The sequence below is a fragment of the Scyliorhinus torazame genome, chromosome 13, assembly GCF_047496885.1.
Source record: "Scyliorhinus torazame isolate Kashiwa2021f chromosome 13, sScyTor2.1, whole genome shotgun sequence".
NCBI lineage: Eukaryota > Metazoa > Chordata > Chondrichthyes > Carcharhiniformes > Scyliorhinidae > Scyliorhinus > Scyliorhinus torazame.
In genome coordinates this window covers 60,390,484-60,417,625 of record NC_092719.1, presented here as the reverse complement: position 1 = coordinate 60,417,625, position 27,142 = coordinate 60,390,484, and the positions used below count along the sequence as shown (strand labels likewise).

Genomic DNA, 27,142 nt, shown 5'->3' with positions numbered 1-27,142 from the left:
GGGGAGGGGATCCCGGGTGTGAATGGGAGTGGACCCCGGGGGAGGGGGTCCCGGGTGTAAATGGGAGTGGATCCCGGGGGAGGGGATCCTGGGTGTGAATGGGAGTGGATCCCAGTGGAGTGGATCCCTGGAGAGGGGATCCCAGGTGTGGATGGGAGTGGATCCCGGGGGAGATGATCCCGGGTGTGAATGGGAGTGGATCCCAGGGGAGGGGATCCCGGGTGTGAATGGGAGTGGACCCCGGGGGAAGGGGTCCCGGGTGTAAATGGGAGTGGATCCCAGGAGAGGGGATCCCGAGTGTGAATGGGAGTGGGTCCCAGGAGAGGGGGTCCCGGTGTGAATGGGAGTGGATCCCGGGGGAGAGGATCTCGGGTGTGAATGGGAGTGGATCCCAGGAGTGGGGATCCCGGGTGTGAATGGGAGTGGATCCCGGGGGAGGGGATCCTGGGTGTGAATGGGAGTGGATCCCAGGAGAGGAGATCCCGGAGTGAATAGGATTGGATCCCGGGGGTGGGGATCCCCAGCGTGAATGGGAGGGGATCCCAGGAGAGGGGATCCCGGGTGTGAATGGGAGTGGACCCCAGGGGGAGGGGGTCCCGGGTGTGAATGGGAGTGGATCCCGGAGGTGGGGATCCCATGTGTGAATGGGAGTGGATCCCAGGGGAGGGGATCCTGGGTGTGAATGGGAGTGGATCCCGGGGGAGGGGATCCCGGGTGTGAATGGGGTGGGTCCCGGGTGTGAATGGGAGTGGATCCTGGGTGTGAATGGGAGTGGATCCCGGGGGAGGGTCCCGGGTGTGAATGGGAGTGGATCCCGGGGAGGGGATCCCGGGTGTGAATGGGAGTGGATCCTGGGGAGGGGATCCCGGGGTGAATGGATCCCGGGGGGAGGGGATCCCGGGGGAGGGGATCCCGGGTGTGAATTGGAGTGGATCCCGGGTGAGTGGATCCCGGGGGAGGGGGTCCCGGGTTTTCGTGACTGCAAGTTTCAACACTTTGTTGTCATTCAAGTGCCATGTGTTATTGAATTGTCCTTTGGTATCACAGCTGTACCTCTTGAGTCTATACTGTAGTCCCATAACTATTCTTGGTGCTCTAAGGATCAGTTCATTTTCGCTTGGTTGATTCAATTTTGACTTGTTTACCATCCATGTCCTTAGGATTATCTGATGTCTCGTCAGGCTTTGTGATATTAGTTCCTGTTGGATGATCGGATGTATGCATGAACTCTTGGTGTTCCTCATCTGGAGTCAACTTGTCCACTGTGTCATTTTCTTGTAGGCTGTTCATAATTGATGTGCTCTCAATTGATCTGTTCACTGTTGCACTTTCATTGTTATGTTCTTGTTGGTTGTTCACAGTTGATGTGTTCTCAACTAGATAGACCTTCATGGTCTTCTTCTTTCATTGCTCTCTTTCTGCAGTCTTTCAGTGCTCTTCCTGTGGAGTCTTTCATTGTTCTTAGAACCTTATAGGACCTTAGTTGGGCCACACTTGGAGTAGTGTTCAATTCTGATCGCCACACTACCAGAAGGATGTGGAGGCTTTAGAGAGGGTGCAGAAGAGATTTACCAGAATGTCGCCTGGTATGGAGGGCATTAGCTATGAGGAGCGGTTGAATAAACTCGGTTTGTTCTCACTGGAACGAAGGAGGTTGAGGGGAGACCTGATAGAGGTATACAAAATTATGAGGGGCATAGACAGAGTGGATAGTCAGAGGCTTTTCCCCAGGGTAGAGGGGTCAATTACTAGGGGGCATAGGTTTAAGGTGAGAGGGGCAAGGTTTAGAGTTGATGTACGAGGCAAGTTTTTTACGCAGAGGGTAGTGGGTGCCTGGAACTCGCTACCGGAGGAGGTGGTGGAAGCAGGGACGATAGTGACATTTAAGGGGCATCTTGACAAATACATGAATAGGATGGGAATAGAGGGATACGGACCCAGGAAGTGTAGAAGATTGTAGTTTAGTCGGGCAGCATGGTCGGCACGGGCTCGGAGGGCCGAAGGGCCTGTTCCTGTGCTGTACATTTCTTTGTTCTTTGTTCTTCTTGTGGAGTCTTTCATTGTGTTCATGGCTTGCTCATTTGTCAGATTACTGTCCTCATCGGATGATTGCGGTCTAATTTCTCATGGGCAGTTACAATGATCCTCTGTCTTCACACTATCTGGAACGTGTCGTCGTTTAACAAGGTTCAGGACTACGCATGCAATTGCTCCCAACAGGGACTTGCGCTGGTACCCACAATGCCGAATTGAATGAGGTGACTTTGATTGTGAACCCATGCTTCTAGCTTACATACCCCTAAAGTTTCAATCGCATTCCCACTGTAGTCGATCAGCTGATTCTGTAGATCAAAAACTGTCGGTGGAACTCTCAGGCAGTTCAGATCGGAGAGGCCAAGGAAATTGTCACTTGTCCCGGTGATTAATGTGGCATTCAGCATCACTGGAATTGTCCATTCATCTAGATTTGGTACAATTGTGATTGTTTTTTTTTTCCAGCTTCTGAAATTTCCTGTGTACCTTTGTCTACACTTCCAATTATATCCACATAGAATATATCTTCCACATCTATTTCACCTTCTGTGATGTTACACTCTATTATTAAATTTGTTAAAATTTTCTTCTTGCTATATGATGCAAACTTCTTGCTCAATGGTGCTACAAATGTCTTCTTCAGCTATACAAGGTAATTTCTTCTCTTTGGTGCCTTTTAAACTTTTTTTTCCCGATTGTCGGGCCTTTTTTCTGTAAGTGGGCGTGGTCACGGCGTCTGCACGTCATCATGTTCGTGACATCATGCGCAAACATCCATTGCGCATGTGCAAATCGATCCTTGTCCGGAGTGCGCATGAGCAGAACGGTCATCTCCCGAATCGCATCTTTTTTCAATTTGTGAATTGGTTTGGCAAATGCGCAGAACGTTCAACACCCAAATCACACTTTTTTTTCCAAGTGCGCTTGCACAAACTGGTCTTCTTTTCCAGCTTGCCAAATTTCTAGCTGCGCCACAGCTTCAACAGAGGCAAACTTTTTTTTACTTTGCCAATTCAACATTTCAGCACTTTTATTTTTAGATATATTACTAGGATCTTCTAGCATTAATTTTTGTTGCTTTTGCAGTCGTTTACACAGCTTTTCATTTCCATTAAGCTCACAATACATAATAAATTTTTTAATGACTACTTCAAACTTATTTTTTTCAACTTCATTCTCAAAATGGAATGGGTTATACACTTCGATAGCCTATGGTCAAACCATTAGTAGCAATAAAGCAGTTTTATGCTTATCACTGGTTGCTTGGCGGTTTGAGGATAGGTACTGTTTAAGCTCTTGTCTGAAAATTTTCCATTTCCAGTGCACACCTACATTACCCGATATCCCGAATGACTTTGAAATCTGAAGACCTTCCATGAAGTTTCGGCTGGGTATTTCTCTTTGTGATGCTGCTGGTTGCTGCTCTTGGAGTCTGATTGTTGTTACTGGAGTCTGGTTGAGATTTACTTTTTCCACATTTTTTTCTTTCTTCGAGCAGAGAGTCTTTCTTTCTCTCTAAACGTTACTAATCTACTCTAGGTCCAGTCTTGGTACCATGTTGTGTTCTCTATTTTGCTTTACCTTGATGGCTTGGATGCGTTGTGTTGAATAAAGAACACAAAGCTTTGTTAACAAACAAAACCGTACATTTATTACATTACTAAGATGCAATCACATTCCTAAAGTAGAAGCTATCTATATTAAACTATGCTAATTCAAATTAACAGAACTCTCAAGTACACAACTACTCTATGCTTGTCACTCTTCTAATTCCTAGCTCCCAGAATCCCCAAGTCACATGCTATATATATGAAATGAAATAAAATGAAAAAATGATGACTGTTCTGTGGTTCCGTCTAGTGGTAAGAAGCATTACCATTAACTTGTTAACTCTTTACATCCCAGTCAATATACACATCATTACAAAGCGGGCTGCTTTGTCCTGGACGGGGTCAAGCTTCTCAAGTGTTGTTGTAGCCACACTCATTTAAGGCACATGGGGAATATTCCATCACACTGACTTGCACTTTGTAGATAGTGGACAGAACCTTGGGGAAACAGTAGATGAGTTACTCCCTGCAGAATTCCCAGCCTCTGACCTGTGTAACATTTAGTACAGATTTGTTTATTAATGTATAAAATCACTTCAATGTGCTTGAATAGCGTTTTATTTTAGAGTTCATGTTATGCTGCAAGCTTTCTCCTAACACTTTGCTTTTCATTTCCTAAAGAGTCTCTAGGAATCCCTATGGATGGTGTGAATGGGATAACATGCCACAGGAATAATATTTAGCTGTTAATTACTATAATACTGTACTTTTGTCCACGAGATGCCAGATCCTGAAAACCAGGAAATTTAACAATTGCTTTTATTCATGCTGTAAATAAGTTTTAAAAAATCACAAATGGAGAAAACACAAGAGCTGATAGTATGTGTAAATAATTGGGCAAAAAATTAAAGTAGAACACATTAGTTACCTTGTCCAGTTGTCTGCAGAATGTAATTTGTGGACTGCATGATGTGATATTTGTACATGGATAAGGCAGCCTTGTTAGCTGCATCACTGGGGCTATCCTTAAATTTAGACTATACCAAAAGTCAACTGAACATATTGACATTTAAATTCCATGGTTTCACTTCATTGGCATTCCGGCAGCTGCACTTCCTCATTCTAAATTGCATTGATGAAGTCACTTGCATGGCTGAAACAGATGTATCGTACCTGCAAGAGCAAATTACTTTAACTGTCAGAGTATAGACAGAAGGCGCCTGGGATTGAAATTCTTTTGGCATGATATTGGGCATGCGATTTGCAGCATACCCATACCTCTTGGAAATGAGGGGGTTCAGACACAAAATTCATCGACCCAAATAATTTCATGCTGCTAATCTCCATTTCAGTTCAGGTGTCTCTGTATATTTCAGAGGCCCAATTATTTTTGTTTAGAAACCGTGTTTCAGGGACACCAGGCTTTTTTTTAAAGAACGGGGGCTGTATTCTTAAAATGAGTCCAGAACATTTTAAGCCAGTACGTAGAAGGTCCTACAAGAGAAGGGGCAATCCTGAACATAATTTTAGGTAATAAAACCTACCATGTGGTTGAAGTATCAGTGGGGGAGCATTATGCAGACAATGATCATAACTTTGTTGGATTAAAGATTTTTACAGAAAAGGATGGGCCTGAAATCGAAGTTCTAAACTGGGTGAAGATAAATATTAACAAAATCAGATACGATTTTGGCAGAGTGGACTGGGAGCAAGCACTTTTAGGTAAATCTGTGAGAGAAATGTGGGACACCTGAAAGAAGGAAATAGGGAGAGTACAGGGCCAACATGTTCCAATCAAGAAAAAGGGTGGGATCAACAAATCTCGTGAACCCTGGATATTGAGGGATATTATGGCAGATATCGAGGGCTGAAAGCAGTAGAAGCTCTAGAGGGGTATAGAATGTGCAAGAGGGAACTTAAAAAGTAAATTAGGAGAGCAAAAAGGGGACATGAATGGATACAGGCAGGTAAAATAAAGAAAAATCCGAAGTTATTTTACAAATACATTAAGGGTAAAAGGATAACTAGGGAAAGAGGACCATTGGTAATTTGTATGTGGAGCCAGAGGACATAGGTAGGGTTCTAAATGAATACTTTGTCGGTATTCACTAGTGAGAGGGACGATACGAGTACAGGAATCAGGTAGGACTGTGATAAAATTAAAAGAAATTAACATAGAGAGTAGGTTCCGAGTGGTCTGACAGGCTTAAAAGTAGATAAACCTCCAGGGCTGGATGAAATGTGTCCCAGGCTGTTTATTGAGGGAAGGGAGGAAATAGCGAGGGTGCTGGCAATCATTTTCAGTAGACCACTATAACCACCTGGAAGTTTGTCTCCAAGGCACTCACCATCCTGACTTGGAAATGTATTACTGTTCCTTCACTGTCATTGGGTCAAAGTCCTGGAACCCTTAACAGTACTGTGGGTGTACCGACACCCCAGGTACTGCAGCAGTTCAAGAAGACAGCTCACTGCCATCTTGTCAAGGGCAACTAGGGATAGGGAATAAAAATGCTGGTCTAGCCAATGATGCCCATATCCCGTAAAATGAACAAAATTAATGAAATTTATCCGGATTTTCAATGTTGTCACATCTTGACTTTAAAAAATCGTTATTTTGTATGAACAGAAAATGGTACTGATGATTGGGCTGTAAAGTTTTTCAGATTTTGAAATGTCAGGCACAATCTAATGGCAAAGATTCTGAGTGTCAATTGTGGCAGGCATTGTTGGGAGTTTCCAGCACACTTAGTCAATTTTTTGGGCCCTGGGGTGTTTCTCCCCGGTCAAGCCTACGCTTTGAATTATTTTCATAATTGGGGAGCTGAACTCGTTGGCCAGATCAGCTCCTCAGAGATCGGGCTGCCATTTTGAAAGGGTGCCCCAATATCTAAGTGAGCTTGTGGGCTACACCCACCCATGGCAATGTCACCCTCCACACATATGGGCAATACCCCACACCCCCAAGTGATGACACCCCACTATAGGGTCACTGAGAGACCCATTTTCAGCACCCCCTTCCAGGACCCTTCACCCTTCACTTCCCCAAACTTCCAAAGGCCCCTTTGTACCTGCCTGCACCCCCCACCCTTCATACCTTCATGGGCGGCACGTAGCACAGTGGGTAGCACTGTTTCTTCACAGCGCCAGGATCCCAGATTTGATTCCCGGCTTAGGTCACTGTCTGTGCGGAGTCTGCGGGTTCTCCCCGTGTCTGCGTGGGCTTCCACCGGGTGCTCCAGTTTCCGCTAACAAGTCCCGAAAGATGTGCTGTTAGGTAATGTGGACATTCTGAATTCTCCCTCTGTGTACCCGAACAGGCGCTGGAATGTGGCGACTCAGGGCTTTTCACAGTAACTTCATTGCAGTGTTAATGTAAGCCTACTTGTGACAATAATAAAGATGATTATTATTATACCCCCTTCAACCTTCTTTCATGGGCATGGCCTCCCTCAGGCCTTGACCCTTGGCAGTGCCACCCAGGCACCTTGGCAGTGCCAGGGGGAGGGCCAGGGGCTATCTGCCCTGGTCCAAGTTTGTGTTGGCCAGTGCTTAACGGCGCCCAGCTGGGGACTCCCTGGGGAGACTGTTAGATGCTAGGAGGCTGGTAAATCCAGGGTGAGTACAGCTAAGCAGGTTTAAAACGTGCTTAGGTGCGCGCAGCTTGGTCACGCACATTGTGGGCGGGATTTCGATTCTGCTGCCTCACGAGGTCTGGGTAGGTCTCACAAGATGTACGGTCTGCTGGGAAGCCGGTGGGAGACTTTGTGCTCCTGTTCGGGCACAACACGACTGGTAGATCGCGCACGTCATGTTTACAGATCGAGAGAAAAATATCCCTCATGTATTAGCTACACAGATTGTTTCTATGGCAACTGACCATCTATTTGGTCAGACGGTAAAGTTAAAATGGGAGTCTAAGAGACAAATAAACGCAATCTCAACCTTATGTGATGAGCCTAAGGAATTCTGAAGAAAACAAAACTCTATACGAAATTGCTAATATTTTATTACTTGGACCTTCCTGTTAGTTTGATAATGGTTGTAGAGACTAAAGAAAACACATCTCTGAAAGCACTTGATATCTAAATCAAACAAGGGCAAATTACACTATGAAATATATTTCCTGTTTCCTAGCACCTAGTTTTTTTGCATTTGAAGAGCATCAACTTGTATGTAAACAAATTTGGCATTTATAGTCAAAACGTTCTTGTACAGTACCTGTATGATATTGTAAACATCTGTTTGCATTTCAGTGGGAATTCTAAGTTAAGGAATTCAAAACATGATCAAACGGAGGTTTTGTTTTTGGAGAGGAAACATGCATTTCCTAATACCAAGCATAACTATAAACTAATTTGAATATTTCAGGTTTAAAGAAAAAATATTTGGTCACACCTGTATCAGATACTTCTAAATAGAGCAGGTCCTTGTCATGAACGATACTGGTACAGTTAAGATATTTATGTTTAATATTTTGTAAGTTGTTAAGATCAGATTTAAGTTTGAAGACAACACAATTATGTAGGTAATCAGTTCACATTTATTTTTTCCCTTTACAGGATCATTTATGAATCAACAGAATCCATGAACTAGATCCATAATTTCATAGAAAGTATACCTATTAAAACATGTACAGTAACATGATGTAACAAATATAGCTTTACCTTTACAACACTAAATGTACAAATATTTCAGATTTTAATAAAGTTGTATTTAGGTCCCCTCAGAAGATATAGATATCCCCAATACCCATTAATAAAAATTGAATACGTCAGAGTTGCCAAGATTGTTGAATACTACATCTCATGTTGATATATTCTCATTTCAATACAGTTCTTAAAATTACAGGATTTTTTACAGAATCAAATTTGATCATTTGTTTAAAATGTTACAAGAGGATTGGTTTATTGAATGTTGTATAACTTAAATTCAGTTTTAAAAATCTTACAAATAATTTTGGTCCATACCAATTTTAAACAGAATGTAAAAAAGCATGCATAATTGGAAAATGGATTCCTATTCAGATTATTGGTCAGCTTCACTGGAGCATCAGCTTTAGTGTGTTAAATAATGCTATATAAATGACTGTAAATGCCAGTTTTAAAGATTTAAAAATTACAATAGCATTTATATTTTGTTCTTTTAATTACTTTTTTTCATAATAGCTTTGGAATTCAATTCGTTGAATATCATTAAAATGATTACCTTGGCAATCCCACTATATTCAACCAGCTACACAAGTACTTTATGAAAAATGTTACTGTTGCACCTCCGTCATCCAGTTATGTCTCACCAGATGATTTAAACATACAATCCAAATATTACAATACCTTCATTGCACTGCAATGTTGAAGTCAAATTCATAATTCAGGGAAGTTTGCAATGTCTTTGTGCATTAAACCAACAATAATATTTTTTTAAAGTAAATCAAGTCCAGATTTGCTGTAGATCCACATGTACAATGACATGTATTTCTGCATGGAAAATATCTGTAACTCTAACTTATAAATTAATAATCCTTGAATAGTCTTTCTGGTATCAACATTACATCACTATCTTATATATAAATATACTGTGACAACACAGAAGCATTTAGCATTTTGATTGTGTCATGTAGCAGATGGACAGTTGAAACACTTTACTATTGATGTATTAACATGTTTCCATAGATCAAATTTTAGAATATTCATATGAAAACATTGCAATGATCAACAAGCTAATGTAACTTGGTTAGGCTGTTGCCTAGAAAATCTCCAGACAAACTTATTTAACTCACTTAGAAATACTTGGTTAAAAAGTGAACTAGCATGTTGTGAATATACAAGTTGCTGCCGTGAACATGAAAACCGTCACTAGCAAGATTTAAATTATTTTCTTTTTGAGCAATAGTGACGTTAGGCACTCTGAACATGTAAAGCATAGCCACAAAGAGTAATTATTTTCCTGCTACTGTAATAATTAATCTCAACTTCAAGTACCCCTCCTGCACCAAAACAGTTTTTTCACAGATTCTTATAGCTGCTTTGAATGAGACAGTCAATTTCATGCTATCATGTGCAAATCATGGGATACCAATCAATACCTGGGCAAATTAGTCTGGGATTCTAAGTTTCAGAGGATAAAGAGTTCACTGAGCCAATTGGCGTCGATCAATTGTCGTAAGCCCTGATTATTCTCTTATTTTTGGTATGAAAGAACTAGGATATTACATGCAACATATATCCGTTTCTGTTTGAATTGTTAATATTTTAATGCTTTTACAGTTTTCTATTTAACAATGATTTACGTTGTGCATTTCGGAGGACTGAATTCTGGTTTACATTATGCTCTGGTTCTACCCATTTTTAAATTGAATGCACATTATACAAAGGAATATCTAAAATTACTTAACATTGTAACACAAAACATTCTAATTGGAATGTGTTTTTGGTCAGTTCAGTTCTTTCTTTATGGTGATGCAAAGTATATGTATAATTAGCAACTGCCTTCATAACTTGACAAATTAAGTAGGTACATATTGTTGTAGTGCAACATTAGCTTTGATGTAGATAAGAGTGTAAATTAATTAATGTTAATTGAAGGTGCATATTTTCTGCCTTGTGCCTAACAAAATGGTGCCGATTACTGTAAGTTCATCAATTGGAATATCCTAGGCCAGAAATCAGCTAGTATTTGGTTCTCACTGAAACCTACTATCCAATTGTTACATAATATTTTACTACACTAACTTAAATCTGATTCTATACTAAAAAACAAAATACCTCAGAAGGGTAACATTATAATCAAATAAGGCAGACTTTTTCTTGCAATTCCTTCTACAGGTACATTTTTCGCTAGAAAAAAAGAACAGATGATGGAATGCCCAAAGTTTAAGAAAACCGTTCTTTGGTAAAAGGTTAACTAGATGGTTGGCTTCCAATTCCAACAAAATATGAATCTCCAATCAGATCATAATATATGTTGCATCAAATAACATTTGAAAACGCATACCCTGACCCAATGGATACTTGTAGTATTTTCTCTAGTCCCCTTTTGTCACTGGGAAACATTTACAGAGCTGCTACAATTTCAATTTGAACTATCAACCCTCACAAGCACGCTAACATGATTGCTGGCACTGTTAGAACATTAAAAGGCCACATGTGCTAACTTGTTAGATATGCCAACTGCAAACAACACCACCAGTGCAGATTGCATGCTGAAAAGAAAGCATTTCTAGATAAACAAGTGAACAGAACCAATTGGAGATTAAAAACCCTTTGCTGAATTTCAGTGATTTTAGAAAAATAGAGATTTTGTAATCATGCATTTGGACATCACTAATATTAACTTTCAATGAAAGCTATTTAAATGAAACCTAAAAAACATTAATAAATATCAGTTTTGTAACTTAATAGAGTACCCAATTACTATTTTTTCAATTAACGGGCAATTTAGCATGGCCCATCCACTTAGCCTGCACATCTTTGGGTTGTGTGGTTGAGACCCACGCAAACACGGGGAGAATGTGCAGACTCCACACAGACAGTGGCCCAGGGCTAGGATCGAACCCAGGTCCTCGGAGCCGTAAGGCAGCAGTGCTAACCACTGTACCACCGTGCCGCCTTTCAGTTCTATGGTTATATATTTGCAACATAGAGTAGGGAAATGTGTTTTATTAAGTTGAAACAAAATGGAAAAATTACTTAACAAAAACATCTATAAGTTGTATTAAAATGGGTTTTCCACATCTAATCCCATTATAGACTTTATGCCAGTGATGTTCAGCACTGGGAATGCAATTTGCTTCCACAATTAGGTAGAATTTTAAAGTAATTCTTTTAACATCCTTTTCCCTCCCCTTCAAAGCTAAGTTATATTCTAATAGATTTAGGTTCATAAAGCATTCATTACCAAGACAGGCATGTATTTTGCTAAGTTTGTTCTGTATCTGTTTGCTTGATGTATGTGAGTGGGTGAAGATGCCAAACTTGATCTTTCTCTTGCTTGAGAAAATTCCTCAACTTCTTTGAAGACCTAGACAAGATCAGTGTTTTGCCAAAGGGGAGAAGTGTAAAAACATCCTAGGTGTCATAGCATATTGGTAGACTAATATATATCACTAGGCTACTGCAAATAGTTTGTTTTAGCATACCACATATTAGAGCACTGTCAAAGCTAATTTGGCTGTCTTATTTCCAAAAGGTTATATTTGAGAATTATTTGGATGCAAAACATTATACCAAGATGATCTAAAATGCTTTTACGCTGCATCCTTTATCATCGCCTCAATATTAGAAAAAGTACCTAATGTCAGCAGCAAATAACATTATCAGTAAATTCAGAATATGTTTGTTTGCCCACCTGTGTACCATACAAAGTCATCTTCATTTTCTGTCCTTTGACAAAGTGGACTAGAAGCTATAAAACAAAAGTACAACTGTTTACAAAGACCCACTGGAGTTAGAGATTTAGAAGTATAGAATGAAATTGTTTAAAACAGAAGGAGCATATAGGTGCAGAATCACACATCAAGTCAGAAACAGGGTAGATGGACACCAATATTCCTTGATTCATAAGAGGACTGAATAATAAAGAACACCATACTAGAATATCACTCTACATCAGAAGCATCATTATCAGAAAGGTGATAATTGCTTCCTTTCACTCGAATATATTCAATGTGCCGACCTTCATCAGACTCCGAAAGGCCACATGTGCACAGCTTGTTCTCAAACAAGCTCTCAATTTCCTCTAATTTTATTCCTTTAGTTTCGGGAAGACATCCATAGACGAAGAATAATCCCAAAGTGGTTAGTCCGGAATACAGGAAGAAAGCACCTGCAACATAAAAGTGCAAAGTAAGTAACTAAGTAATAACAGAATCCATAGAATCCCTACAGTGCAGAAGGAGGCCATTCGGCCCTCGAACCTGCACTGACCCTCTGAAAATGAGAAATAGAGTGAGGAAGGAAATTAATTTGGCTGAACAGATTTATTTATACTGGAGAGTTTATGCAGTGATTTTCCAGGATATAATTTGCACAACGTTAATTGCTCACAACAATGAAACATGATGGATAGGCCTGAGTGAATCAAATGCAATCAACGCTCATTAGGCAATAAGCAACAAGTTTTAAAATTTAGAGGTGAGGGAAAGTATTGCATTTCCCAAGATATTCTAACATTTCAATTTACATTGCAAGCCACAAACTCAAGGTTAGACCTTGAAGGTTCTTGAATAACATTGAAGTATTAAACTTGCATTGCACTAACAGCATAAACGGCTAGATTTTTGTTCTGGGTTCTTAATCCTGCAGGGAGGATGATATAATGACCGGGAACCCAGAAATTGTAGTTGGGGGACCCGGAGGAACATTTGAGGAAAATGTCAATTAAGAGGACATCACTAGGGACCTGTCCAATTAGGGACAACAGTTGGGCTCCACAGCTAGAGGAGACAATTGGAGCACCCAAGGTTCTCGATGGCCACTGGCAGAAATGAACACTATGAACGTGGTAGGAAGAAGAGATTGTGTCAAGATTATGGTGCCCTCTTGAAGGCTCGAAAGTTTAAAAATAAAATGTAGCCATTGTTGCAAAGGGTGAAAATCCTTCACAGACTGACATGGCTGCAGCTGTGAACTTCTATTAATAATGGCTACATCAAGGAGATGATGCAGTTAAATGGGGCATGGATGGCCCATTGGGAGGCCACCATCTGACAGACTTCAGACTCAGCAGCCTGTGAAGCAAGGCAATAGGTATGTTAAATTGGTCACCACTATCCCCCTCCAGCAACCTTCCTCAAATTAAGTTGGAAGCAGGGACATCCTGGCAGACCAGCAAGTCGGACAGCAGTGTGAAATCAGCAGTCTCTGAACATTTTACCTTTGCTGGATGGAAATTCAGTCTTGTGTATCAGTAAATGCTGCTCATAGATGAATCACAAAAAATCAGCATGCAGGTGTGGTAATTATCAGGGGAAATAGAATGTTGACCTTCAAACGTATAAAATGAGGGAAGCTTTGCTAAACTGTACAGGGCATTAGCGAGACCACACCTCGAGTACTGTGTACAGTTTTGGTTTCTTTATTTAAAGAGGGACATACTTGCACTGAAGGCAGTTCATAGAAGGCTCACTAGTCTTGATTCCTGGAATGAAGTGGGTGTTGACTTATGAGGAAAGGTTGAGAAGTTGGGCCTGCACTCATTAAGGTTTAGAAGAGAGTTAATCATGAAGCATATACAATTCTGAGAGAGGCTTGACAAGGTAGATGCTGAGATTATGTTTCGCCTCGTGGGGAAATCTAGGGGGAAGTCTAGATGTAAAGGCAATACAAGGGTTCTCCCATTTAAGAAGGGATGAGGAGGGATTTCTTTTCTCAAGAATATCATTAATCGTTGGAATTCTCTACCCCAGAGGGAAATGCAGGCTGGGCCATTGAATATATTCAATGCTGAACTAGACAGATTTTTGACCAACAAGTGATTGGAGGGTTATGGGGAACAGGCAGGAATATGGAGCTAAGACCACAATCAGATAATATTATTAATTTGGATTTGCTTTAGTGTCATGTGTACCGAAGTACAGTGAAAAGTATTGTTCTGCGTACAGTCCAGACAGATCATTCCATACATGAAAAACATAGGGCATACATAAATACACCATATAAATACATAGTCACAGGCATCGGCTGAAGCATACAGGAGTGCAGTACTACTCAGTAGAGAAGATGTGTGAAGAGATCAGATCAGTCCATAAGAGGGTCATTCAGGAGTCTGGTAACAGCGGGGAAGAAGCTGTTTTGAATCTGTTAGTATGTATTCTCAGACTCTTGTACCTCCTGCCCGATGGAAGAAGTTGGAAGAGTGAATAACCTGGGTGGAAGGGGGTCTTTGATTATGCTGCCCGCTTTCCCATGGCAGGGGGAGATGTAGACAGAGTCAATGGATAGGAGGCGGGTTCACGTGATGAACTGGGCTGTTTTCACGACTCTATGTAGTTTCTTACATTCTTGGGTCGAGCAGTTGCCATACCAGGCTGTGATGAAACCAGATAGGATGCTTTCTATGGTGCATCTGTAAAAGTTGGTAGGGTTCAATTTGTGATGCCGAATTTCCTTAGTTTCTTGAGAAAGTATAGGCACTGTTGTGCTTTCTTGGTCGTAATGTCAGCGTGGGTGGACCAGGACAAATTTTTGATGATGTGCACACCTAGGAATTTGAAGCTGTCAACCACCTCCACCTCGGCACCATTGGTGCAGACAGGTGTGTACAATACTTCGCTCCCTGAATTCAATGACCAGCTCTTTAGTTTTGCTGACATTGAGGGAGAGATTGTAGTCGTTACACCACTCCACTAGGTTCTCTTTCTCCCTCCTGTACTCTGACTCATCATTGTTCAAGATCCCACCCACTACGGTTGTCATCAGCAAACTTGTAGATGGAGTTGGAGCCAAGTTTTGCCACACAGTCGTGTGTGTATTGTTGGACGTTTAGCTGCTGTAGTATAAAGAACCAAAGGTTCTGCTGCTTTTCCACAAAACACCTTTCATTTCCTTCAACAGACTTTGCACAAAACTCTAACATCACATCAACTGACACAAGGGCCACCTGAAGCCCCTTTACATATCAGTGTCAATTATTGGATGCTTAACATAAATGAGACAACTAATTGGAATGTCACTTAACCCATTACTTAGGGTGGTTAATTACGAATCCTTGCGGGACCCCGGTAGTGAGGACTACCGTGGAGGAGGTGTTGTTGTTTATCCTTACTGATTGTGGTCTATGGATCAGGAAGTCGAGGATCCACTTGCAGAGGGAGTCGTAGGTTTTGAATGGCAGAAGAGGCTCATGGGGCCGTATGGCCCACTCCGATTTCATATTTTGAATGCATGTTCGAATGTAGATGCTGCATTCTGAATTTCTGTTCAGTTCAAGGTTGACTTGCTTATGACTTGTTTACATGCTTATAAAATACAAGCCTTCATAGCATTAGAATAATTTGTATATGTTATTATTGTTTATCATATGTAATTTTTTGAACTGAGGTCACTGTTGAATGGAGTGAAAAATAAATTTAACAATTATATATTAAACTAGAAAATGTGAAATAAAATTCACCCCTACCATAATAAGTAAGATGCTGTGCCAAATGCAAAAATGACACTGATACAAGGACATTGAAAATCCAGTTGACTCCAGAAGAACAAGCATTCCCGGTACTTCGTGCCCACGTTGGATATATTTCAGAATTCACCGTCCAAGGCATAGAACCCATTCCTAAAAAACAACAATAGTCTTGAGCACTATTAATACAAGTATTTCCAACTTTCAGATGAAGGTTTTCTTGACAATGGCCAAAAATGTTCTGTCAAGGTAACAGGGAGTCTAATGGTGTTCATTGTTCCGTATGTGCAAATCACAACACAATTTCAATTAAAGGCAGATGCATAATTAGCAGTGAAGATCTAGAAATAGCTTTTTAAAAATAAATTTAGAGCGTCCAATTTTCTAATTAAGGGGCAATTTAGCATGGCCAATTCACCTACCCGGCACATCTTTTTGGGTTGTGGGGCTGAGACCCATGAAGACACGAGGAGAATGTGCAAACTCCACACGGACAGTGAACCGGGCCTGGGATGGCGTCCAGGTCCTCGGCGCCGTGAGGCAGCAGTACTAACCACCGTGCCACTGTGCTGCCCTAGAAATTGCTGTTCTGGGTGCACTATTCACAAAAAGGGTGTGATATTCTCTTGCATTGTAGATACAAACTAAACTTACACAAAGTTTGGCTTGCCATTTCAGTCTACGTATCATTTTAAATGGTGTGATAAATTAATTGTTGCCAACTGATCTCTGGTATCGAAAATTAACTGTTGCAAGTGTGGAGTCATGTTGCTTCAGTTTTTAACAATGTAGGTTTTTTAAAAAAATCAAAAATATTTCTGTACATTTTCATTCTGCTTCTTTTTTCCCTCTCAATTCCTTTTATATTATTAGACTTGATTATTTGTTATTTCAGCAATTATTTAACAATCCTTCAATCTGATAATGCAGTTCCTTACCCTGGTCACATCTTAAAAATATTCAATGACCCTGCCTCCATTGCTCTCTGGAGAAGAGAATTCCACAAACCAAGTCCTTGAGTGAAAAAAACTCATTATCTTCATCTTAAATGGGAGATCTCTTTTTTTAAAATAACTGTGCCCCCTAGTTCTAGTCTCTCACACAGAAACATCCTCTCAGCATCCATCCTGTCATGTTCCCTCAGGATCTTGTGTTTCAATTAGATCACCCCTCATTCTTCTAAACTCCAATCAATACAGGTGAAACTTGCTAAACCTTTCCTCATAAGATAGCCCCTTCATTCCAAGAATCAATTGAGTGAACCTTCTCGAAACTGATTCTAATGCAATTAGACTCTTTCTTAAGTAAGGAGACTAAAACTGTACACTACTCCAGGTGCCTTTCAGAAGGCACTGTGCTGTTTCCATCTCAGACGTCAATGCAATTTCCAGGGCAAGATCGCAGAAATTAATAAGGCAAGTGTTATCTGGGTAGAATCAATTCTGTGCCAATCATTTTTTGATTATTACTCAATAACTACAAACAGCTTGAACAATTAACACCTGACCATTAAAAACTCCTGACAATAGTACAGAATAATCCCCTGTAACCTGGAAACTATTTGTCATAAAGAAACAGTCAACCAGCAAAGGTGGCAGATCAAGAATCTCATGAAGGCATTCTCTTTGGAGCGGAGCTCGGGAGATAAAAGTGCAAGAAGGAGCGAGACTGAGAATGGAGCTGGGAGGTTAAAGGAGCACGAGAAAGGACAAGACTGGGTGCGGAGCTGGGTAGATAAAAGAGCACGAGAAAAAGGAAGACTGGGAATGGAACCGGGGAGATGATAGAGCGTGAAAACAAGTGCGTCTGAGAGCAGAATGACAGCTTTGAGTTTGGAGCTCTTGAGATGATGCAGGAAGAGGAAGCAGCTGATTGGGTGAGTGAGTACAGTTGGGTAAGTATTTATTTCTATCTCTTATAGTTTGTACGGTCTATATGTTGCACTCTACAGTTTGTAAGGGCTATATTATAGTAACGAGGACCAGAGAAAAAGGGCCCTCGAGTTATTGAAATTTTTTGATTTTAAGAATCTTTGAAAAGGTTTGGGGTAAGTATAGCAGGAGAGCTCAAAGTCATGTTGTGCAGGAACATTCCGAGTGCCCGGGACCAGCATGTGTGCAGGAAGTGTCCCCAGCTGCAGATGTGTGCAGGAAGCCCAGATTTCGGAGCTGGAGCAGAGTCTGGGGAAACCAAGTAGCATCCTTGAGGTGGAGAGCATTGTGGAAAACACATATAGAGAAGTGGTCACACCATAGGCTAAGACTTCACAGGCAGGAAGGGAATGGGTGACCACCAGGCAGAGCAAAAGGACTATGCAGACAGTGCGGGAAACTCCTGTGGCAATTACGCTGCAAAACAGATATACTACTTTGGATAACGTTGGGGGGAATGGTCTCTCAGGGGAAAGCAGTGACAAATTCATTGCACCATGGTTGACTCTGGAAGGAGTAAAAAGTGTGGGAATGCAACAGTTATAGGAGATTCAATTGTAAGGGAAATATATGGGCAGTTCTCTGCCACAAATGAGACTCCAGGATGGTGTGTTGCCTCCCTGGCACGAGAGTCAAGGATGTCTCAGTGGCTATAAGACATTCTGATGGGTGAGGGTGAACAGCCAGTGGCTGTGGTACACATTGGAACAAATTACATAGTAAAATAAAGGGATGAGGTCCTAAATGCAAAATATAGGGGAGCTAGGAAGTATGCTGAAAAGTAGGACCTCAAAGGTAATGGTCTCAGGATTACTAGCAGTGTCATGTGTTAATCAGAGCAGAAATAACAGGAAATATCAAATGAGTAAGTGACTGAAGGAATGGCGCAAGGGGAGGGATTCGGATTCCTGGGACCGTGGGAATGGTTCTGGGGGAAGAGACCAGTACAAACATCTGGGCTGACATTCGAGGGGTCTATTTGCTAGAGTGGTTGGGGAGGTTTAGATTTAAACTGTCAGACGGGTGGGAACCTATGCAAGGAGTCAGAGGAGGGGAAACACAGCCAAGAACCAAAGACAGAAAAGGGAATAAGAAAAGTGATTGACAGAGAAATCAAGGGCCAGGATCAAACAGGGCTACAGTGAAAAATAATGGGAACGAGACAAGGAATCTGAAAAAGAAAAGTCTTGAGGCTTTGTGTCTTAATGCACGGAGCATTCAAATAAAATGGAGGAACTAATTGTCCAAATAAATTTAAGCAGGTATGATATAGTCAGAATTACGGAGACATGGCTGCCAGCTGACCAGGGACAGGAAATGAACATCCAGGGATAGTCAGTAGTTAGGAAGGACAGCCAAACGGGAAAAGGATTGCATTGCTGGTTAAAGAGGAAATTAACGCAATAGTGAGATCGGATATCGATTCCGACGATGTGGAATCTGTATGGGTAGAGCTGAGAAACACCATGAGGCAAAAACATTTAGTGGGGGTTGCATATAGACTCCCATGTGCAGTTAGCTGCCGAAATGCAGAAGCTGCTGCCAGATACCCTGGGCGGGATTCTCCGCGAACCGGCGGGGCGGGCACTCCGGCGCCGAGAAGTGGCGTGAACCACTCTGGCGTCGGGCCGCCCCAAAGGTGCGGAATTCTCCGCACCTTCAGGGGCGAGGCCGGCGCCAGAGTGGAAGGGGCTTGGTGCCACGCCAAACGGCGCCGAAGGGCCTCCGCCGGCCAGCACGAGTTGCCGCTTGCGCGGGAGCGCCAGCGTGTGGTGGTGTCCTCCCAGCACATGCGCAGGGGGTTCATCTCCGCGTCGGCCATCGCGGAGGTCCACAGCAGCCGACGCAGAGGGATAGAATGCCCCCATGGCACAGGCCCGCCCGCGGATCAGTGGGCCCCGATCGCAGGCCAGGCCACCATGGGGGCACCTCCCCGGGCCAGATCCCCCGTGCCTCCCTGAGGACCCCGGAGGCCGTCCGTGGAGCCAGGTCCTGCTGGTAAGTACCTGCCGTATTTTACGCCGGCAGGACCGGCCTAAAACGGGTGGCCACTCGGCCCATCGTGGGCCGGAGAATTGCCCGGGGGGGGGGGGGGGGCGCTGCCAACGGCCCCCGACCGGCGCGGCGCGATTCCCGTCCCAGCCAAATCCCCAGCGCAGGAGAATTCGGCAGCCGGCGGGGGCGGAATTAACACCTCCCCCCGGCGATTCTCCGACCCGGCGGGGGTCGAAGAATCCCGTCTCCTATTCTTGCACAGGATATGCTGCTGCAATCTGCACCAATAGCCTATCACAGAAATAAATCCAATAGCTGGAACTTGTGGTATTTACTCACTGAGTACACCACAAAATGTTAATTTTGCATATTCAGGAGTAAGTGAATTTTTTAACCACAAGAATTCAAACACCTTATTGAGTTCTGGAAAGGAGTCTCATTCCTTCAAAACATGGTGTTGGAGATTCTATAAAAAATTGAAACAATTTATTTTAATTTTACTGTTTGCTTCTGATCTTTTTGTTAAACAACATCTGTCTTTCCCAATCTTCATGTCACTTTCTGTACACTATTTAAATCTAATTTATGCTTCCAGGTTTAGGTCAATCCGATTGGTCGAAGAGCCTCACTGTTTCTTGTCCTGCGCATTGATCCCACAGAGTCGCTGTACTGGGCATTGGATTGTTTGCCCAATTATCAGCTTCATCTCAACCGGCTAAGTGCTGGAAGGTGTCATTGACAGTGCTATCTACCAAAATTTATTCAGCAATAACATGCTTATCAATGCTCAGTTGGGGTTCACCAGGGTCACTCAGCTCCAATCATCAATGTAGCCCTGATCCAAACAAAGGCAAAAGAGCTTTCAACAGTATGGTGAGAGTGACTGCTTTTAACATCAAGGCAGCATTTGACCTAGTGTGGTATCAAGGAGTCCTAGCAAATTTGAAGTCATGGAGTTGAGAACTCTCCACTGTCTGGAATCAATTCCTGCACAAAGGAAGATGGGTGTGGCTGTTTGCAGCCCCAAGACATTTTTATAATTCATTTTAAAGGATGTGGGTGTCACGCGTTAAGCCAGCATTTATTTCCCATCCCTAATTGTCCTTGAGAAGGTGGTGGTAGTTGTTTTCTTGAACCGCTACAATCCATGTGGTATACTCACACTAGTGCTGTTTGGGAGGGAGTTCCAGTATGTTAACCCAGTGACAACAAAGGAATGGTGATATAGTTCTCAGCCAGGATGGTTAGTGATTTGGAAGGGAATTTCCAGGTTGTGGTGTTTCCATGCTTCTGCTTCCCTTGAGCTACTAGGTAGTTTTGGAAAGTGCTGCCTAAGAAGCCGTAGCGAGTATCTGCAGTGCTTCTTGTTTATAATACAAACTGCTCCCACTGTGCATTGGTGGAGGAGTGAATATTTGTGGAAGGGGAGTTAATCAAACGGGCAGCTTTTCCCTGGATGGTACTTTGGGAGTCAGGAGGTGAGTTGCTCGCCGCAGGATTCCTAGCCTCTGACCTGCTCTTGTAGCAACATTATTTAGATGGCTGGTCCAGTTCAGCTTCTGGTCAGTGGTAACCCCGGGATTTTGATACTGGCAGATTCAGCAATGGTAATGCTATTGAATGTCAAGGGACTATGGATAGATTCCCTCTTGTTGGAGATGGTTGTCGCAGAATACTTGTGTGGTACGAATTGCCATTTGTCAGCTCAAGCCTAGATATTCTCTGGGTCCTACTGCATTTGGAACAGAGAACATTGTTGCAGGAGTTCCTCACCAAACCACATTCCATGAATGAAAAGGAAACAAAAATTATTGAAAATCTACACTCAAGAGTACTGTGCAAACATTGGGCAAATGTCAGCAGCATGAATGGTGACACAATTCCTTCATCACTGACTGCAAAATCTGAACCCCACCAATTGCAACTTTAGTCATATTCTAATTATGCAGAATAGATTTTCCTTCCACTTTGTATGTTATTTACAGCACAAGAAGCCATTCGGCCCATCGTGTCTGCACCGGCTCCCGAAAGAGTAACCTAGCTAGTCCCATTAAAACAAAAAAATATGCAATATTTAATTAGAACTCAATGCAATATTTAATTAGAACTCACTACTATTAATTAATATGTTACAATACAAATAATTGAAAGACTATCATATTAAAGTAATTCGTACCAGGTGCAAAAAAGATAAGGTAAAGGATAAGACCCAATAACGCTGTCCAGGAATATACTGTGGGGCAGAAGTTGTATGCCCAAGATAATCCTTCCTTCTTAAACTCTGAAGCATTGCTGCATCTACAAAAAACAATAGAATATTGTAATGGAGAACATCATTCTCAAAATAACCGATTATATGAAATCGCAAAATTGAAAAATAATCAAAACAAAATCACAGGGGCAGCGGCAGCCACCAGCTCCCCTGAGACCCACCCCCTGACAATGCCACATCTCTGAATCAGCACCCGAAAGAGGGTGGCACGGCGGGGCATGTGCTGCCGGCAAGTGGGCTGGGGCCTCTGGCCCCAGGGCCCTCAGGGGATGCCAATCATGGGCATCGAAAGCCACGGGATATGGTAGGCAATAGGCTGCCTCCAACTCTGATTTGCATCCTGGAGACACACTTAGGCACGGCGGTAGAGCATGAAAAGGTTAAGCAAGCAGGCTGAGAAACACAGAGGGCACTGGGGGTGGGGGGGGCGGGTGCGAGATGGAGGGTGGTGAGAGGGGTTGGGAGAATGGGGCAGCACCATCGGTGGATTGGGGCAGTTCGGAACACATATGTCTAGCATTAAAAAACGTTGCACTCGAGAAATATGACGTATCTGGCATTTTCTTCCGCAATGCGGGCAGAGCACGATTCCCCTGCCCCAGCTCCCTGGGCATTGGAGGTCTTGAATGTCTCTTTGTACCGCAACCCGCTCCCGCAGGACCAACACTCGGGGTTGTCATCACCCCCCCTGCCCTCAACAGTGACCTGAGAGCACTGACACAGTCCCATCACCCTGGGAGGGTGGTCCTGCAGGTCTGTCCCGGGCTTGTCCTCCAGCCTTTCCTGGTCCAGTGCCTCCTCGGTGGTGGCCACATGTTCCCCAACCTCCAGCACGTCGCCCCGCTGCTTAATCTCTGGGGGGTGTACTGCAACGCACCACCAGAGTGGTCGGAGCATCAGAATTGCATCTTGAGGAATCCGATGCACTGCTCAATGACAGCCCGGGTGGCTGCATGGGCCTCATTGTATTGGATCTCCGCATCGGTCATCGGCCTCTGTACTGGTATCATTAGTTAGATCCTCAGCGGGTACCTCTTATCCCCCAAGAGCCAACTGGCCATCCTGGGGTGCTCATCGAAGAGGGCATCCTGACTGCCCCAGGATGTGGCTGTCGTGCACACATGTGCATGATCTTCATGTGGTGGTCTCACACGAGCTGGACATTCAGGAAGTGGATCCCCTTCCTGTTGATGAAGGGCATTCTCAGGTAGCCCGTTGAGCACAAGGCGACATGCATGCCATCTATTACCCCCTGGACCTGGGGCATCCCGGCAGTGGCAGAGAATATTTCTTCACGGGCATCTTGTTGGACCTGGTCCATGTCGAAGTTTATATAATTAGCTGTCCAGGCAAATAGGACATCCATAACCTCACGGATGCACTTGTGCGCTGTAGCTTGTGAGACACGGCACAAGACCGCACTCGAGTCTTGGAACGATCCTGAAGCATAAATGTTCAGGGTTGCGGTGACCTTGACAGCCACCGGGAGCGGATATCCTCCACCCCCACGTGGTGCTAAATCCGCAAGGATGACACAGGTGCCTCACCGTCCCCTTGTTGAGGTGGAACCTCCAACGACACACGTGATGCCTGTACACCTTGGGCTGTTGCTGTCCTCCCCCCTCTGGGTCTGTTTGTCTGATGGGCTACCAGGTCCTCAGGGTGTGGGGTGGGGCACTGCACATGGACCGCTGCCTTGAGCCTCTGTTGACGCAACTACCGCCATCTATTCCGGCATCTGGCCGCCTGGCATGCTATGAGCCTGACAAGGGCAGCCTCGGCAGGGTCCAACATATCATCCATTCCGTGTAATATCTGTAACAAATTGGAGAGGGTGTGAGACTGACAAACAGCTGTGTTTTCCACCCTCGGACACTCCATTCCCCCATTGCTCCCCCATCCCATACCCTGCCCTTGCACCCCCGGCCACATCGGGGGTCCCTGGTCACTGTACCCCAGACACCCACACGTAACGTTACCTGAACCAGGTGCTGGTCCCCTCCTCGGTGCACAACCCACCACCTCAGTTCTGGGGCCCTGCCCCTGGATGTTCAGATGTTGCCAGGTGCATCCGTGGTGTTGCCTCCCTCAGTGTTCAGGCACAGTGTCCAAGCATCGCGATCTGATCAAGATGCTAGGCAATATCTCCCACATGCTACATGCCACGCCTATCCCCAGGAATTCATTTGGGAGCTGTGAAGTGCTCACTTAACTACGATTGCCAATTCCCAATTAGTAATTGCCTTAGCCGCGCGGCCAGAGGCCTCCGCTGTCAGTGGAAGTTATGGGTTGTCATTGGGCCAGATAGGCAAAGGTTGAGGTTGCCCCCGGAACTGAAACACGCGATCCAGGGGGTGATATGGCTGACCCCATCTCGCTCCTCACCCTCCCTCCCCTGCCCAGGAGTGGGCACCCTCCTACCACCGATGCCGAGCTACCCAGACCGAGAACAGCCCCCCGGGGGTTCCCGGCGCAGCAACCCCAGTGCCCCCGGGTTCATTGCCCGGGAGCAAAGATGGCTACTAACCTGCTTGGATCCCCATCGCAGTCCTTCCGCCAACTTCACGTTTTAAAAAGTTGTACTAATCGATACCCGCGTGACCACTTGCTGGGGGGGGGGGGGGGGGGCAGTAGATCACGGGAGGCCGTTAGTTGGGGGTCGCTTCCACTAATTGTATGAAGATTGGCCTTAAGTGGTGATTATTGGTTTCTTGCCACACTACAACAAGTTCCTGATTTCTCCCAACAGGAGCGGGCTGGTGAGATCGTAAACCGGTACCCGGCACGGTTCTCATATTTGGCCTCTCCCGCAACCTAACAGCCTCAACGTGGCCATTAAATCATGCTCTTATTTTCAGTAACTGAAGTTGCATAGAACAGTGCACAGCAAAAGCAAAAATACGTAAATAGTCAAATTTATTTCCCAGCATTACAGTACAGGGCGGCATGGTAGCACAGTGGTTAGCACAGTTGCTTCACAGCTCCCGGGTCCAGGTTCGATTCCCGGCTTGGGTCACTGTCTGTGCGGAGTCTGCACATTCTCGCTGGTCTGCGTATATTTCCTCCTTGTGCTCCGGTTTCCTCCTACAGTCCAAAGGTGTGCAGGTGAGGTGGATTGGCCAGGCTAAGTTGCCCCTTAGTGTCCAAAAAGGTTAAGTGGGGTTACGGGGATAGGATGGAGCTGTTGCCTTAAGTAGGGTGCTCTTTCCAAGAGCCGGTGCAGACATGATGGGCTGAATGGCCTTTTTCTGCACTGTAAATTCTATGGTACATGAGCACTGATATTCACTCCCCTATTAAAGTATTGGCATTAATGTAAGCTTCTGTGTTTTAGCCTGTGAATTTCAATTTCAGCTATGCCATGAAAAGCACATCATCACAGGCAGACAGCATTTCCAGAGGCAACGATCACAAACCAGATGAAATTGAATTTACCTCCTCTACATTATTGCTTCTGTACAATCCTTTACATGATTTGCCACTCAAACTAAATCTCAGATTCCTCATATTCTATTTATATCAGCCACTCACCCCCTTTCCAATACATTTTTTTGTTTTACACATTATCAACAGGCATTAAACTTTCCACACGTTCACATAAATACAAATGATGACATTTGGCCCATTTTAGTTCACCTCTCTAAACGGGATTCTCCATTCTGCCGGTATTACACCCACGCCCTTGGGTTTCCTGGCGGCGTGAGTGGCCACAATGGGAAATCCCATTGACAGGTGGCCGGAACGGAGAATCTCGCGGATGTTGAAGACGCGCCGGCGAGGAACACACGGCTGGCGAACCGGGGAAACCCGCAGCTCCTAACCCCGCCAGACAGCAGTGATGTAAAAGAAAATCCAGATGTCCACCTCATCATTGTTTGCATTAAGAACAAAATGCTGATTAATTCTAAATTTCCCTTTTCTTAGTTTGAACCTGTGCCCCTCTTTGGCTTACTGTTCCAAATTAAATGCATTACTCTTCCAAATTTATCTTTCCATCGTTTTTACTAGCTTTGCTTCTCAATCTATGGCTATTTAAAAGCTGGAAAGGTTTTCCAATTTATTTTTAAGAAAAGCAACATAATTCTAGTGCTGGAAATCTACTGAAAATGCTGGAAATATTCAACAGTTCTGGCAGCACAAGTGGAGAGAGAGACAGAGTTAGCTTAAACGCCAAAACTGATGAAAGGTCATGTGAAATGTCAACTGTTTAAACTCTCCATAGATACAGTGTAACCTGCAGAGTATTTTGACATTTTCAGTTTTAATTTTAAAAATTCAAATAGTTAATTTAAAAACAGACATGTAGTAATGTCAATATTTATTTTTGAGGCACTCACCATCACCTTTTCCACTCCAACATAATTTCTCCAGATATATTGGTTTTCTTTCTTTTTTCTTTTATCCATTTTCAGGAATCCCCACAACTTGGAGCTGAACTATTAGTCATTTGCATACAAGATCTTAGGGTTGAATTTCGTGTTAAGTGGTGGTGTGAAACGCGTGATATGGTTAGCACTGTTGCTTCACAACGCCAGGAACCCAGATTTGATTCCCGGCTTGGGTCACCGTCTGTGCAGAGTCTGCACGCTCTCCCCATGTCTACCTGGGTTTCCTCCGGGTGCTCCGGTTTCCTTCTACAAGTCCCGAAAGACGTGCTGTTAGGTGATTTGGATATTCTGAATTCTCCCGCAGTGTACTTGAACAGGCGCCGGAGGGTGGCAACTAGTGTGGCACAGTAACTTCATTTGAATATTAATGTAAGCCTACTTGTGACAAAGATTATTATCATTATATCAATTGGCCTGTTATGCGCAACACAATATTCAGTTCCACTGCAGTCACTGGAATTAAATTTCAGGTGGATATATTTTTGCAAACAAGGCAGCCAGTTTACATACAGCAATATTTTGCAAACAGCAACAACATAAATGTTCATCATGCATTTGTGGTGCTTGTTAGGATTAGCCTCTTATTCCCCTCTTATTCTTCAATCCTTTACACCCACTCAAACAGGCAAACTTAATTTCTAACTGGAAGATGACACCTCCATCAATGCAGTGCTCCCAAGCACAGCAATGAAGTGCTGGATTACATGCTCAAGTTATAGTTGTTTAATCTATTCTCTTTGTCCAAGGCACATATTAACTGCAAGCATTGATAAAACCTTTAAATGAGCTTTGCTTGTCCTTCACTGAAATGCTGTTGAACTAGACCAGGCATACCAGAAAATGAGGTGCCAACCG

The 27,142-nt window shown here is 43.6% G+C and overlaps 1 protein-coding gene across 4 annotated transcripts in view; it reads right to left on the bottom strand.

The window, feature by feature from the left end:
• Positions 1–8,104: 8,104 nt before the first annotated feature.
• The window catches only part of LOC140388056 (proton myo-inositol cotransporter-like), a 296,561-nt gene continuing 277,523 nt past the window's right edge, over positions 8,105–27,142 (bottom strand). Inside the window, exons 8-12 of one of the 4 annotated variants that reach the window (XM_072471653.1) lie at positions 21,804–21,925; positions 15,702–15,854; positions 12,258–12,407; positions 11,931–11,987; positions 8,105–11,603 (exon numbers count right to left, since the gene is read on the bottom strand). In XM_072471653.1, coding sequence (XP_072327754.1) covers positions 11,587–11,603; positions 11,931–11,987; positions 12,258–12,407; positions 15,702–15,854; positions 21,804–21,925 — 499 coding nt within the window. In that variant the 3' untranslated portion in view covers positions 8,105–11,586. Of the gene's footprint in view, positions 12,408–15,701; positions 15,855–21,803; positions 21,926–27,142 lie in introns of all 4 variants that reach the window. The other 3 variants (XR_011934072.1, XM_072471651.1, XM_072471652.1) reach the window with 3 other exon arrangements.